The sequence below is a fragment of the Drosophila ficusphila genome, unplaced genomic scaffold (genome assembly GCF_018152265.1).
Source record: "Drosophila ficusphila isolate 14025-0441.05 unplaced genomic scaffold, ASM1815226v1 contig_412, whole genome shotgun sequence".
Classification (NCBI taxonomy): domain Eukaryota; kingdom Metazoa; phylum Arthropoda; class Insecta; order Diptera; family Drosophilidae; genus Drosophila; species Drosophila ficusphila.
In genome coordinates this window covers 2,056,766-2,069,862 of record NW_025064326.1, presented here as the reverse complement: position 1 = coordinate 2,069,862, position 13,097 = coordinate 2,056,766, and the positions used below count along the sequence as shown (strand labels likewise).

At 44.2% G+C, this 13,097-nt stretch overlaps 4 protein-coding genes across 4 annotated transcripts; all 4 read left to right on the top strand.

Moving 5' to 3' along the window:
- Positions 1-733: 733 nt before the first annotated feature.
- LOC108092549 (facilitated trehalose transporter Tret1) lies at positions 734-2,994 on the top strand. The gene is made up of 6 exons (XM_017192184.2): positions 734-924; positions 996-1,228; positions 1,290-1,420; positions 1,476-1,837; positions 2,239-2,720; positions 2,793-2,994. The coding sequence occupies exons 1-6, from the start codon at positions 876-878 to the stop codon at positions 2,937-2,939; spliced, it is 1,404 nt and encodes a 467-aa protein (XP_017047673.1). The 5' UTR covers positions 734-875; the 3' UTR covers positions 2,940-2,994.
- An 845-nt stretch (positions 2,995-3,839) lies between these two features.
- Positions 3,840-9,068, top strand: LOC108092330. Its single transcript, XM_043207934.1, has 12 exons — positions 3,840-3,915; positions 3,974-4,203; positions 4,279-4,409; positions 4,466-4,791; positions 4,848-5,260; positions 5,329-5,524; positions 7,038-7,169; positions 7,237-7,466; positions 7,560-7,690; positions 7,753-8,090; positions 8,150-8,562; positions 8,622-9,068. The coding sequence occupies exons 1-12, from the start codon at positions 3,846-3,848 to the stop codon at positions 8,820-8,822; spliced, it is 2,811 nt and encodes a 936-aa protein (XP_043063869.1). The 5' UTR covers positions 3,840-3,845; the 3' UTR covers positions 8,823-9,068.
- Positions 9,069-9,100: 32 nt separating this feature from the next.
- On the top strand, positions 9,101-11,155 carry LOC108092446 (facilitated trehalose transporter Tret1). The gene is made up of 6 exons (XM_017192030.2): positions 9,101-9,338; positions 9,395-9,624; positions 9,695-9,825; positions 9,898-10,229; positions 10,287-10,708; positions 10,774-11,155. Exons 1-6 carry the CDS (start codon positions 9,209-9,211, stop codon positions 10,966-10,968), a joined length of 1,440 nt encoding a protein of 479 aa, XP_017047519.1. The 5' UTR covers positions 9,101-9,208; the 3' UTR covers positions 10,969-11,155.
- LOC108092447 (facilitated trehalose transporter Tret1) lies at positions 11,026-13,047 on the top strand. The gene is made up of 6 exons (XM_017192032.2): positions 11,026-11,270; positions 11,324-11,553; positions 11,616-11,746; positions 11,913-12,259; positions 12,324-12,736; positions 12,794-13,047. The coding sequence occupies exons 1-6, from the start codon at positions 11,192-11,194 to the stop codon at positions 12,992-12,994; spliced, it is 1,401 nt and encodes a 466-aa protein (XP_017047521.1). The 5' UTR covers positions 11,026-11,191; the 3' UTR covers positions 12,995-13,047.
- Positions 13,048-13,097: the final 50 nt, after the last annotated feature.

Below are 13,097 nucleotides of genomic sequence, written 5' to 3'. Positions count from 1 at the left end.
AAGTTATATAATCTAATCAAATTAAATTTAATTCCGTTCCTAACGAGCACTCACTTATGAAGTGAAATGAAAATAAAGCAAAGAAGTTATCTTTTCATGGAAAAAAGTCGTTAAAATCATAAAGTATCACTTGGTTTTCTTACTTTTTATAACCAAACTCCACCTGTTTCAAATCACTCAGCCACAGGCGCCATCACGCACAACTTTTGCATGGGAAAATCCGTTTAAACTCAGTCGCGTTACCGGCTAATCCAAATTTACGCGTTTACGGCCAAGTTGGAAGGGAGTGATTGCCAAAAATGCTAAATGCGCGCTTGTTGTTTGAGTTGAGTATCTCGACTGGGCAAATATTTGCCGCGAGTAGAGCCTGATTTATGCGATACTCTCTTTTTTTCAGAATGAGAACCGAACCGAGTTAAATGCGCGCGTTGTAAAGAGGAACTCCTCTCATTCCGGCCGTATCAAATCAGGAAAAGGCAAACAATCGCCGTAAAACTAATTGTAATCGGCGGAGCGTTGGCAACAACAAATTTGCATTAACACCCCGGGGCAATAATTAACTATTTTCTGTGACAGCGGACTCGCTTTGCTCTCAATCCGGATCCGCCGGAGCATAATGGGCCGGTGATAACGGTCTATATAATAATCTACGCTACTCGCGTTCTCATCCGCAGAACAAATAAGCTCGTTTACGATCTAGTGCAATATATAAACATTATCATTCAGCCACTGGTTTCGCTTAGTTAAACGCGAACACTTACGGGCTTTCGACGGTCGGCCCGGAAAGCAAAACCAGTCAAAACGCAGGACTCGTCGGGCTATGAAATTCACAGAACACTAGTTTATCCAAAAAAAAAAAAAAAAGTTCCGATAAAATGAGTTCCGCCGGCGGTGACAAATACCAATACCTGGCTGCCATAAGTGGTTGGTTCAAAAGAAATAAGTCAAATCAAATAAACAGAAAACTATGTAAACTTTCTAATTATTTTGTGCAGTCAACATAATAACCATTTCGTATGGCGCCTTTTGCGGTTGGCCATCGGCCAGTTTCCTGGAACTATCTGCGGAGGACAGCCCCCTGGAAACGGGACCCCTGAGCCCCAAGGATCAGGGATGGGTGGCATCGAATATCTGCACGGGAGGCCTGTTCGGCACCCTTTTGTTCACCTGGTTGTCTGAGAAAATTGGCAGGAGACAGAGCCTGCTCTGGATGGCATTGCCCAACTTGGTAATAAGTTCTACACACATGAAATTCAAGTGAATTAAAATTAAATTAAACTTAATTACAGTTGGGCTGGGTGATGATACCATTTGCCCGCAATCCGATGCACTTGAACATCGCGCGATTTATCGGAGGAGCGGCTGGCGGTGGATGTTTCACAGTGATTCCCATCTATGTGGCTGAATTGGCCTCCGACAAGTGAGAGACACCCAGCTTTTCAATCAGTGCAAGCTTAAATGTATCCTTTCTGTAGTATTCGAGGTGTCCTGGGTGTCTTCCTGGTGCTCACCTGCAACGCTGGTGTTCTGCTGGCATTCATCCTCGGCTACTACTTCAACTATGCCCAAGTCTGCTGGATTGTGTCCACTTTGTCCTTCGTTTTTGTTGGTTGCTTCTGGTTCATGCCCGAAACACCACAGTACCTGGTGAAGATCAACAAGACCGAGGAGGCAGAGCACTCCCTTCGCTACTATCGGAACATCAGGTCCAATCCTGCGAAGGAACTGAGCGAGGAGCTGCAGTTCGAGTTGCAGAAGCTGAAGCCCACCGAGAAACCCTCCGCAGATGGTGAGGAAATCGAGGCTGAGACCACTGGTGTCACCTGGAGAGATTTTGGTGAGAATATTGAAAGAAATTATGAGATACAAGTTCTAGGATGCTATTAGATATTTTAAGTAATTTTGAATGCCCCTCAAAGCCTTCATTTAATTTAATATTTAAGGAGATACAGAAGAAACAGAGACATAAATCACTACCATAAATACGCCATTTAAAATTGACCAAATACCCAATTCACACACTGCGTATACTTAATTTTTAGCGAAAATAACCAACTCCCACACTGCGTATACTTAATTTTTAGCGAACAATCAACATAGAAATCGAATTAGCTGTTGGTTGGTTAACATAGTAAATTAATTAAATGAAAAAGGAGCTTGAACAAAAAGGGGATTAGTTGTAATGATTCTTCTAATCTTAACTTACTCTACTTAATTTAATTTTCCCTGTTTTTTCAGCGGAGGGCAAGAACCGGAAGGCCTTCCTCATCGGAATCGGACTGATAAGCTTCAACCAGCTGTGCGGCTGCTTCGCCATGCTGATCTACACGGCCGTGATCTTCCAGCAGGCGGGCTCCAGCCTGTCCCCCACGGTGGCCGCCATCGTGGTGGGAGCCATCCAGCTGCTGGGCACCTACGCCTCCTACGTCCTGGTGGAGCGCCTGGGCCGGAAGATCCTGCTGGTGGTTTCCGCCGTGGGAATCGGACTGGGCCAGAGCGCCATGGCCACGTACAGCTACTTGCAGGTGCTCGGGATCGATGTGACCTCCTTCGGCTGGGTGCCCATCGCCGGGTTCTCCTTCATGCTCTTCGTGGCCGCCTGCGGATTGCTGTCCCTGCCCTTCCTGGTGATATCGGAGATCATGCCGCAGAAGATCAGGAGCACCGCGATGATGATCACCATGACCGTGCTCTGGGTGATCTCCACCTGCACCATCAAGGTGGGTTTCATAATTAATTACTGAATAACTGGGATTCTCTCGAATGAACCATTCATCTTTATTTATTTTCAGATGATGCCCATTTTCACGGAAACAATGGGAATGCACGGCACCGTTTACATGTTTGCCAGCTTGTCATTCGCAGCAGCCGTCTTCATCGCCATTTTTGTGCCCGAGACGAAGGGCAAGACAATCGAAGCCATCATGGCCAGCCTATAGAAACATTAGTACTTAACTTGTTATTGTTTTCAATAAAATCTCACGGAAAATCAAAGGATTGCTATCATTTGGTCTGCCGACCTTGGTTGTAAATTAAGCACAGCTACTTTGATTGTAGCGGGGAAAACCACATCAAACAATCAGTTGTCTATTCAACTGCCTTGATCTTCCTCAGCTGGCGCCTTACAAAAGATCTATTCAACAAGCCGGAATCTGTGATTAGATAAGTTATCAGTTAAGATAATTAAATCTGAAGTAGGAGTGGTTTGATAAAGAAATCCGTTGAGCTTTTCTTTGGCTTAGTAACTATTGATATGCTTGTTACTGAATTAATATTAGAGGAACGCCAAACAAAAATAAATGACTACGTTTTTTGAAATAAATAGTTTTCAATTACATATTGTTTACATTCATTTGTTGCCTTGATATTATTGCTTTATTATTATTTTTTAATTGCGAGTAATTAGAAAAGCACAATTACAACAAAGTTCAAAAGGGTGCGTGCTTAGACTAAGTCTTTGTAAAGAACTAGTGTCTAGTTAGTATAGTCGTTTATATAGTCGACTTCTAGGATACATTTATGCACTTTAAATTTTTCTTGGCATCCACCATTTTTATCCCCTCTTCGTGGTTACATCACACTCGTGTCTTTTACAAATTATCTTTGACCACGATGGAGTGCTTTACTTTGCTAATTCCACCATACAATTTTAATTTGTTTGTTTGGAAATGGAGTTTGTCGAGTGGAGAATAATCTTTATAGCCCGGCAGGCGGCAAACCAACCTTGATAGTGAGACAATAAAGTTTACAGTTTCCCACAAGAGCTTTCGCTTTGGATAAGTTTATAAAAGGGGTTTCTTACATTCGCGGAGATACATTCTGGAATAGATAGTAAGCTCGGAAAAATGGCGAAACTCTTCAAGAACTCCTTGCTGCAGGCTCATTCGAGATATCAGCTCTTGGCCACTTTGATTGGTGAGATTGGCATTGGTCCAAGTTAATTTTATACTAAATCTAATTTGTACTTTTGAAGTGAACATCATAACCTTTGGCCATGGATTTGGAGTGGGCTGGCTTTCGCCGACCCTGACCAAAATTCAGACTCCGGATTCCCCTTTGGATTTCAAAGTGAACATCGATGAAATTTCCTGGATGGGGTCCATGTTGGGATTGGGCGCCTTGTGTGGCAATCTGGTTATAGCCGTTTTACTAGAGAGAGCTGGCAGGAAATGGTGCATTTACCTGTTGGCAGCACCCTATGCAGTAAGATAACTTTTCAGCAAATGAATTTATTTTGATTTGATGAATTTTATTTGGTAAACAAACTATTTCGTTTAGTGCCTCTGGATATTTATATACAGTGCATCCAATATTTACTTCCTGTACGCAGCCAGATTTCTGTGTGGTTTCACATCAGGAGCAGCATACGTGGTGGTGCCAATTTTCATCAGTGAAGTGGCCGATTCGAAGTGAGTTTTCCCATGTAATTAAAGTAAAACAAAACGCTACACTTCCGAACATTTAGCATTCGAGGTGCTCTGACTTCCATGGTGATGTTGTCCGTTGATTTCGGAGTGCTGGCTGGGTTTGTACTCAGCACCTATTTGTCCTACTACGTCGTACCTATCTTGGGCCTAATAGTGCCTGTGTCCTACTTCATCGCCAGTCTTATGTTGCCAGAAACGCCTCCTTATCTGCTCAAGCGAAGCCAGCTTGGTGCGGCTGAGAAGTCCTTCAGATATTACAAGAACCAAAGGGACGGATCGTCAAAAGAGGAGTTTGAGGAGCTGAGAACCATTGTTCTTGCCCAGCAATCGAACAATCCCAGTGGCCTTAGCTATAAAGATTTGAGTGAGTCCTAAGATCATGCATATTATTGTTAATCCAAGTTAAAAACTCCTTTTCAGTTACCAAACCCGCCTTAAAGGGTTTCAGTGCTACTGCTGTTCTCTGCACTGGATTCCAGTTCAGTGGCATTTTCAGCTTCATCAACTACTCCTCAGAGATATTCGAGAGATCCGGATCCGTCATAGATCCGAACACCTGCACAATCATCATTGGAGTGGTGCAGATCATTGGGGTTTACACCTCAACCATTTTCGTGGACATCGTGGGAAGACGACTCCTGATGCTGCTCTCGTCCTTCGGAGTGGGAATCGGTTGCATTGCCTTCGGATTATTCACTTACCTTGCTCAGATTTATGATCTATCAGATTACCATTGGCTTCCCCTGCTTCTTATGGTTTTTATTTTGTACGTGGCCAATGCGGGATTGGTGGGACTGTTTTTCCTGGTAATCGTGGAGGCGTTTCCCTCCAAGGTGAGCACCTACCAAATATGGAAAACCTTCATTTGGTTGAGTTAAGCTTGCTCCTTCTTCCGTTTCAGATTCGCTCCTTTGGCACTTCGGTATCTGTGATCTTGATGAGCATCATGGTGTTCTTCACCCTGAAGTTGTTCCCCCTGATGCTGCACTTTTGGGGTGTTCCGTGGACCATGTGGTTCTCAGCCACATCCAGTTTGCTGACCTTCACCTACTTCCTCTTTTTCCTGGCGGAAACCAAGGGAAAATCCATGGTTGAAGATTGAGCTTTTTCTCTCTTATTATTATGTTTACAATAAAATTCTAAATAAAATCCTGGTCAATTATAAAAATTGATTCTGAATTGGCAAGCCAATAAATAACCTTTCAAGTACCAATTAAAAATTTCTTTTCACTTGAAAGTGGTTTTCTCTCTCTTGTACAATGAAATATTTACAAAAGTTGTGTGGGTGAATCCTTAAGACGGATTTTTATACCCTTGCAGAGCAAAGTCAGCGAAGGCGAAGATGGCAACTGCTTTGTTTCCGTCATCTGGGGCGCCAAATAATTGCTCACGGGAATTTTTTTTTTTTTAATTTGTGCAGTTGAAATTGGCGTCATGGAAGAGTCGATTAATCGTATACTCGATTATCGAAAAGAAGAACTTGTTATCCTATCACGAATGCTGCCATCTGAAAGTACCCCATTTAATGCACTGAACTACATAAATCAAAACCGATTGATGGATACGTTTCAAAACGTTTTCGTATCATTGAGAATTTTATTAACACTTCCAATCAGTGTTGCAAGTGCGGAGAGAAGTTTTTTAAAATTAAAATTAACTAAAACTTACTTAAGATTTACCATTTCTCAAGAACGCTTATGTGATATGGCTACGATCTCGATAGAAAAAAATGATCTCCAGTCACTGGATATTGCTACGACAATCAGAAATTTTGCGGCAGTTAAAGCAAGAAAAATAAAATTTTAAATTCATTTGTTCATCTGTATGATTATGAATAATCTTATTCAAAAAACTGGTATGTTGCGTTTTTAAATAAATATTATTTCTTTCCAACTGTTTGAAAATTTTTTTCAATATTTTTTGTTTATTAATAACTACTATATAGCTGCCAAAGATCGAAAAACATCGTTGTTTCTCATCAGACAATTTTTGGAATATAGAGTTTCCTAACGACTCTTGAATTAGCAAAATCGGACTATATAATATAGCTGCCATATACACAATAGTCGATAATATAGAAAATGAATAGAAAATCCGTCAAAGCTTCGATGATGTTTAGCCTTTTTGTACTTTGTTTGACATATTTGATGACTGCAAGGGTATATAGGCTTCGGCTTGCCGAAGCTATCTGCCTTTCCTGGTATAAGCTGCAATTTATTTGGTCTCACGGGTATTGGCTCTTCATCTATAATCACTTGTTTACCAGAAGCCTTCCGCCTTCGACCTAATCTTCTAAATTGCCGGTTGGGTCTGGACCAACATCATAAACGATACAGACAGACAAGCCCCTTTTTTTGTGGTCTCATCCCCGGGATGGTGGATGTGGAAACTGACTGTTTGAATTGTGAAATGGCTAAGGTCCAAAACACAGGTGTGCAAAGCTTTTGCAATTATCTTTACAATGTAAAATGTGCGTTTGTGTGGGCTTGCTGGTTGAAAGCCTTAGAGGTACAGGCAGCAAGCCGGGCAAATAAAATGATCTCTGATATTGCGGGTATAAAGTTTGTGAAGAGATTTGGCAGCGAGCTTTTTCCTTTCCTGCGTTTTTAGAACTACAGGCCGTCGCAATTGTGTCTAAACTCTGGACTGCGACTGACATTCCCACGGCTAAAATGGCAGGCATTTCAAGGAACTCGTTGCTGCAGCAAAAGTCACGTTATCAGCTTTTGGCCACGATAATTGGTAAGTTTCCAGCCGAGTTTGCAAGGATTATCAAGGAACATCAGTTTCGAAACTGCTTTATCCTCAGTGAACATAATTACCTTTGGCCACGGAGTGGGAGTGGGGTGGCTTTCACCGACACTTACCAAAATCCAAACTGCCGACTCTCCCCTGGACTTCGAGGTCAATCTCGCGGAGATTTCCTGGCTGGGTTCCATGTTGGGGTTGGGAAGCCTGTGCGGAAATTTAACCATTGCTTTCCTGATTGAAAGAGCTGGAAGGAAGTTCTGCCTTTACTTAATGGCTGGACCTTATGCGGTGGGTAAACCATCATTAAATATATAATATGTAATATGTATAATATAATATTTATTATAAAATAAATCCCTAAGAATACATTATTTCTTGTAGTGCATTTGGATCTTAATCTACTGCGCCTCGAATGTGTACTTCCTTTATGTAGCCAGGTTCTTTTGTGGATTTACCGGAGGTGCGGGTTACGTGGTAGTTCCCATTTTCATCAGCGAAATAGCCGACACCGAGTGAGTATTAAATACTTGTACTTAAACTCGAAACCAACATTTTTTTAAATTCTTCTATCCAGCATTCGAGGTGCCCTGACATCGATGGTGATGCTATCTGTCGATTTGGGAATACTGGTTGGTTATATACTGAGCACTTATCTGGCCTATCACGTCGTACCCTTCTTGGCCATTATCTTGCCAGTGGCTTACTTTATTGCCAATATAATGTTACCCGAAACAGCTCCGTATCTGCTGAAACGAAGCAAACTTGCAGCGGCTGAGAAATCGTTTAGATACTATAGAAACCAGAGAGATGTAATCTGCGAGCAATCATCCAAGGAAAACTTCGAGGAGCTTCGCTCAGCTGTTCTTTCTCAGCAGACCAGGCACTCCGCTCCTTTGAGTTACAAGGATCTCAGTAAGTAGTAATTAATAAATTAAATAAAATCACTTAACTTAAAGTTTTTCCTATTTCAGTTACAAAGGAAGCTTTGAAAGGCTTTGCTGCCTCCGTCGTCCTCAGTTTGGGCTACCAGTTCAGTGGCGTTTTCAGCTTCATCAACTACATGTCCGATATCTTCAAGGCCTCTGGTTCGATTGTGGATGTCAACACGGCCACCATTATCATAGGAATAGTTCAGATCGTGGGGGTTTACACCTCGACAATCTTAGTGGACATAGTGGGCAGAAGGGTTCTGATGCTGATCTCCACATTGGGAGTGGGAATCGGTTGCGCTGCCTTTGGCATCTTTACCTACTTTGCAGAGACATATGATCTCAGCGATTATAATTGGCTTCCTCTGGTGATCATGATCATCATCTGTTATGTGGCGAATATCGGACTGATCGGAATCTTTTTCCTGGTGCTCGTAGAGCTCTTTCCTGCGAAGGTAAGCTTGAATCATGAGAGGTTTAGTATCCAACGATTTCACCTAATCATTCTTTTCAGATTCGATCCTTGGCCACATCGCTCTCTGTGATATTCTTGAGTCTTTTGGTCTTCGGCACCCTAAAATTATTTCCCCTGATGCTGCACTACTGGGGCATATCATACACCATGTGGTTCTCCGCCGCCTCAGCTCTACTCACTTTTCTCTATTTCTGGCTGTTTCTGCAGGAGACCAAAGGAAAGTCCATGATCGAGGATTAATATATCGTACTTAAGAGCAAAGAAATTTTATTAAAATGAAGCTGTTTAAAGGATATGCAAAAGAGTAAGTAAAATTTAATACTTTCAGTTGTTTATCCAAGTTTCAAACCACTCCTTAAAAAAAAAAAAAAAAGCCTTAAGTTTTTTAATTGTACTTTCAACTGGAATCTGAAGAAATTGATTTAAAAATTTGTCAAAAATAATTAATTTCTCAATATTAAATTTATTTTTAAAGCAAAAAGAAAATATACCTCATTTTGTTTTTATTTTTATAGAAAGTGTTTTTTAATGTGTATTCACCATCTGGTAAGCGTTATAAAAGTGTTTGGCTTATCAGGTTTAGATAAACCGGTCACGAAATACTTAAGGGGAAGTTCGGTCCGTAGATGAATCTCATTCAGTCCGGAGAAAGCATCTCGACCATGACGTTTAAGTTGCGCTTGTCGTCGATCTTCGACAACCCCGACTGCCTGTTGGGTCGCCGAATTCGCCACCAGTTTCTGGTGACCTTGCTGGGTAAGGATTTGAAACGAATCCTGGGAGATCCTTCTCTAGAACCGTTCACTCCCCAGTGAACATAGCCACCTTCTCGCATGGCCTGGGTGTGGGTTGGATGTCGCCGGTGATGCGGGACATCCAGACAGACGACTCCCCCCTCAATTTTCCCGTGCTGGTGGACCAGGTGTCCTGGATAGGATCCCTCGTGGGAATCGGCAGCGTGATGGGCAACCTGCTGGCGGGATTCCTGCAGGATCGCATCGGTCGCAAGCTGATGTTGTTGTTCATCGCCATTCCGTACACGGTGAGATGAGTCGGCGTTTTCGGGGGAAACTATTTCACCAGCTTCAGGTGCTTATCTCACGTTCGTCTAGATCTTTTGGTGCCTGGTGTTCTTTGTCCAGAGCGTGGAGTTCCTCTACGTGGGCCGACTGATGGCCGGAATGACCGGTGGCGCCTGTTACGTCGTCCTGCCGACCTTCATCAGCGAGATTGCGGACACCAAGTGAGTGAAGTCAATGTGAAGTAACGTGCTGGATGGGAAAACAGCTCATAACTGGGCCATAAATCTTCGCAGTGTGCGCGGTCGTCTCGGGTCCATTATCTTGCTGTCGGTGAACACGGGTGTTTTGGCGGGCTATATTGTGTCCACAAGCGTGGATTACTTTACATCCCCGCCGTTCATCATCGCCCTGCCCGTCTGCTACTTCATCTGCACCTTCATGTTCCCGGAGACCCCGCATCACCTAATTCGCAAGGGCAAGTTCGAGGCGGCCAAGAAGTCGTTCATGTTCTACAAGAACATCCGGAGGGACGACATCAAGGCTGAGAGCGAGTTCGAGGAGCTGAAGTTCCTCGTGAACAATTATCAGGCGGAGAAGGACAAGTCCTTCGACTACAGGGATTTTAGTGAGTGCTCAAAGGCTTCTAATATATTCTAATAATATCACTTGTTATCCCTTTCAGTAACGAAACCTGCATTCAAGGCCTATGCCTCCGCCGCTGTCCTGCTCATTTGCAACCAGTTCAGCGCCAGTTTCTGTATAACTACCTACTTGTCGGACGTCTTTGCGGCTTCCTACACAAACCTGAACCTGGGCATGTGCACCATTCTCATAGGGGCTATCCAGATCGTGGGGAACTACGTGGCCACCCTGCTGTGCGATAACTACGGCCGGAGGGTCCTCATCCTGACCTCCGCTTCGGGAGCCTCCGTTTGCCTCCTGGCCTTCGGCACCTTCACGTTCTTCGCCAAGGATCTCAAGGCTGAGGATCTCTCCGTGGTTGGCTGGCTGCCCCTCGTGATCCTATCCTTCTTCGTGTTCCTCTGCAACATCGGCATGGTGGGATGTCTTTTTGTGCTGCTGGTGGAGCTGTTTCCATCCAAGGTGGAGTGCTATATGCTACATGTATCTATTTATTTAATAATAATTAACAATTTATATTCCAACAGATCCGATCGGTGGCAGTCTCCACCTTCGTGGTCATCCTGAGCAGCACCGTCTTCCTCACCCTGAAGATCTTCCCCATCTGCATGGCCGTCTGGGGCATTTCGGTCACCATGTGGAGCTGCAGCGGCATCACGTTCCTGTGCTTTCTCTACTTTTGCTTCTTTCTGGAAGAGACCAAAGGCAAATCGCTCCTGTAGGCTTAGTCTGTTTGCTGGAGAGATAATGGTATATATCACCGGGCGATTAGCCTAAGCCAGTGGCTATCTTTACGGCCAGATGGCGGCTGGCCGGATACTTAAGCCGATTTCCCGGCGGCGCGCCCTTTCAGTGATCAGAGTAACTTGTGCGATGCAAGACTGAATAAAGATCGGTGGTATTTTTTTATTTTGAAAATAAAGGGATTACTTTTTGAGGGGGAAAATGTTGATGCAACTGTTTCAAAGGCCGAACTGCCTGCTCAACCGCAGGAATCGCTACCAGCTCTTAACCACATTGATAAGTGAGTAATGTAAATTCAATTCTCACAATATTTTATTGAAATTCCCCGAGCAGTTAATCTGATATCCGTTTCCCATGGCATCGGCATCGGCTGGCTGTCGCCCACCTTGCGGAAACTGCAGTCGGACAACGAGGTGGGCTTCCGGGTGGAGTCGGAGTTCGAGATGTCCTGGGTGGGCTCCATGCTGGGCATGGGCTCCGTGACGGGCAACATTTTGATAGGCTGCCTGCTCGGGCGGCTCGGCAGCAAAAGGTGCCTGCTGTTCATCGCCCTGCCGCACTCGGTAATTAATCAACATCGAAGGGAGTGAAAGGACCTCCTAACTCTCATTGTGTGTGCTTTCAGTGCCTCTGGATCCTGGTCTACTTCGCCCAGAGTGTGGAGTACCTGTACGTGGGAAGGCTTCTCGCTGGCATCTGTGGCGGCGGCATGTACATTGTTCACCCCATTTTCCTCAGTGAGATCGCAGATGCCAAGTAAGTGGATAATTTATGGCTTGTCGCGCGGGGATTGTCGTCGGCATGAGATATGGCCGGGCTTTTACGTCACGGAATGAAAGCCATTTGAGCGGAGTTAGTTCATACTTTTAGTTGGCAAGAGGTGTTAGTCACCATTAATCTCTATGTGTTTTGCCACCCACAGAATTCGAGGAACCTTCTCAGCCATGGTCATGTTATCGGTCAACGTTGGCGTTCTAGTGGGCTATATAATGGGCACCCACATGACGTACTACTCGATTCCCTGGATAGTGCTGATCTTGCCCTTATTCTATTTAGTTTCCGTGTTGCTGTTCATTAAGGAATCGCCCATGCACCTGATAAGAAAGGGGAAGTACTCGGCCGCCGAGAGATCTTTCCGCTACTACAAGAACATCAAGGACAGCGATAATATCCACGAGCAAAATAAAGCAATGGAGGAGTTTGAGGTCATGAAAATTGCCCTGACAAAGGGAGATTCACTGCAGGATGATATCACCTACAGGGACTTCTGTAAGTTGAATAATGAATAAATATTCCTGATTAAATAGTCCTTATTAAATAAGAACTTTCCTAGTGTCGCGACCTGCCCTTAGAGCCTATGGACCCGCTTTCGTACTCCTGGTGGCCAACCAGTTCAGCGGACTCTTCACCATGGTCAACTACATGTCGGACATCTTCGCCAAGTCGGGCAGCACAATGGACCCGGACACCTGCACCATCATCATCGGAGCCGTGCAGATCCTGGGCACTTATGTCACCACTCTGCTCTGCGACATCTGTGGCCGCAAGCTCCTCATGTTGGTCTCCACGGGGGGCGTGGCTGTCAGCCTCACCGCCTTCGGGTTCTTCACACAGTACGCCCAGAGCCATGACGTCAGCGAGTACAGTTGGATTCCCCTGCTCCTCATGTCGCTGGACATTTTCCTGGGCAACATCGGGCTGGTGGGCTGCTTCTTCGTCAGCCTCGTGGAAATGTTTCCTGTGAAGGTGCGTAAACCGAATTTAATCGCAATTAATTATAATGCATTACGGAGTGATTTCCAGATTCGTGCCAAGGCAGCCTCAATGGCAATTGTTGTCTGCAGCAGCTTTGTGTTTGTCATGCTGAACATATTCCCAATTTGCATGAAACAGTGGGGAATTTCGGCAACAATGTGGTCCTGTGCGGGAGTCACAGCCTTTTCATTTGTTTTCTTTACATATTTCATGAAGGAAACCAAGGGGAAGTCCATGCTGGATGACTGAACTTGTGTAACGTAAATATTTTCAATAAAGTCATGCATGATTCACATACATAATTAATTAGTTGCCCCAATGAATTCACTTTAACATGCCAATTAGAGAACGC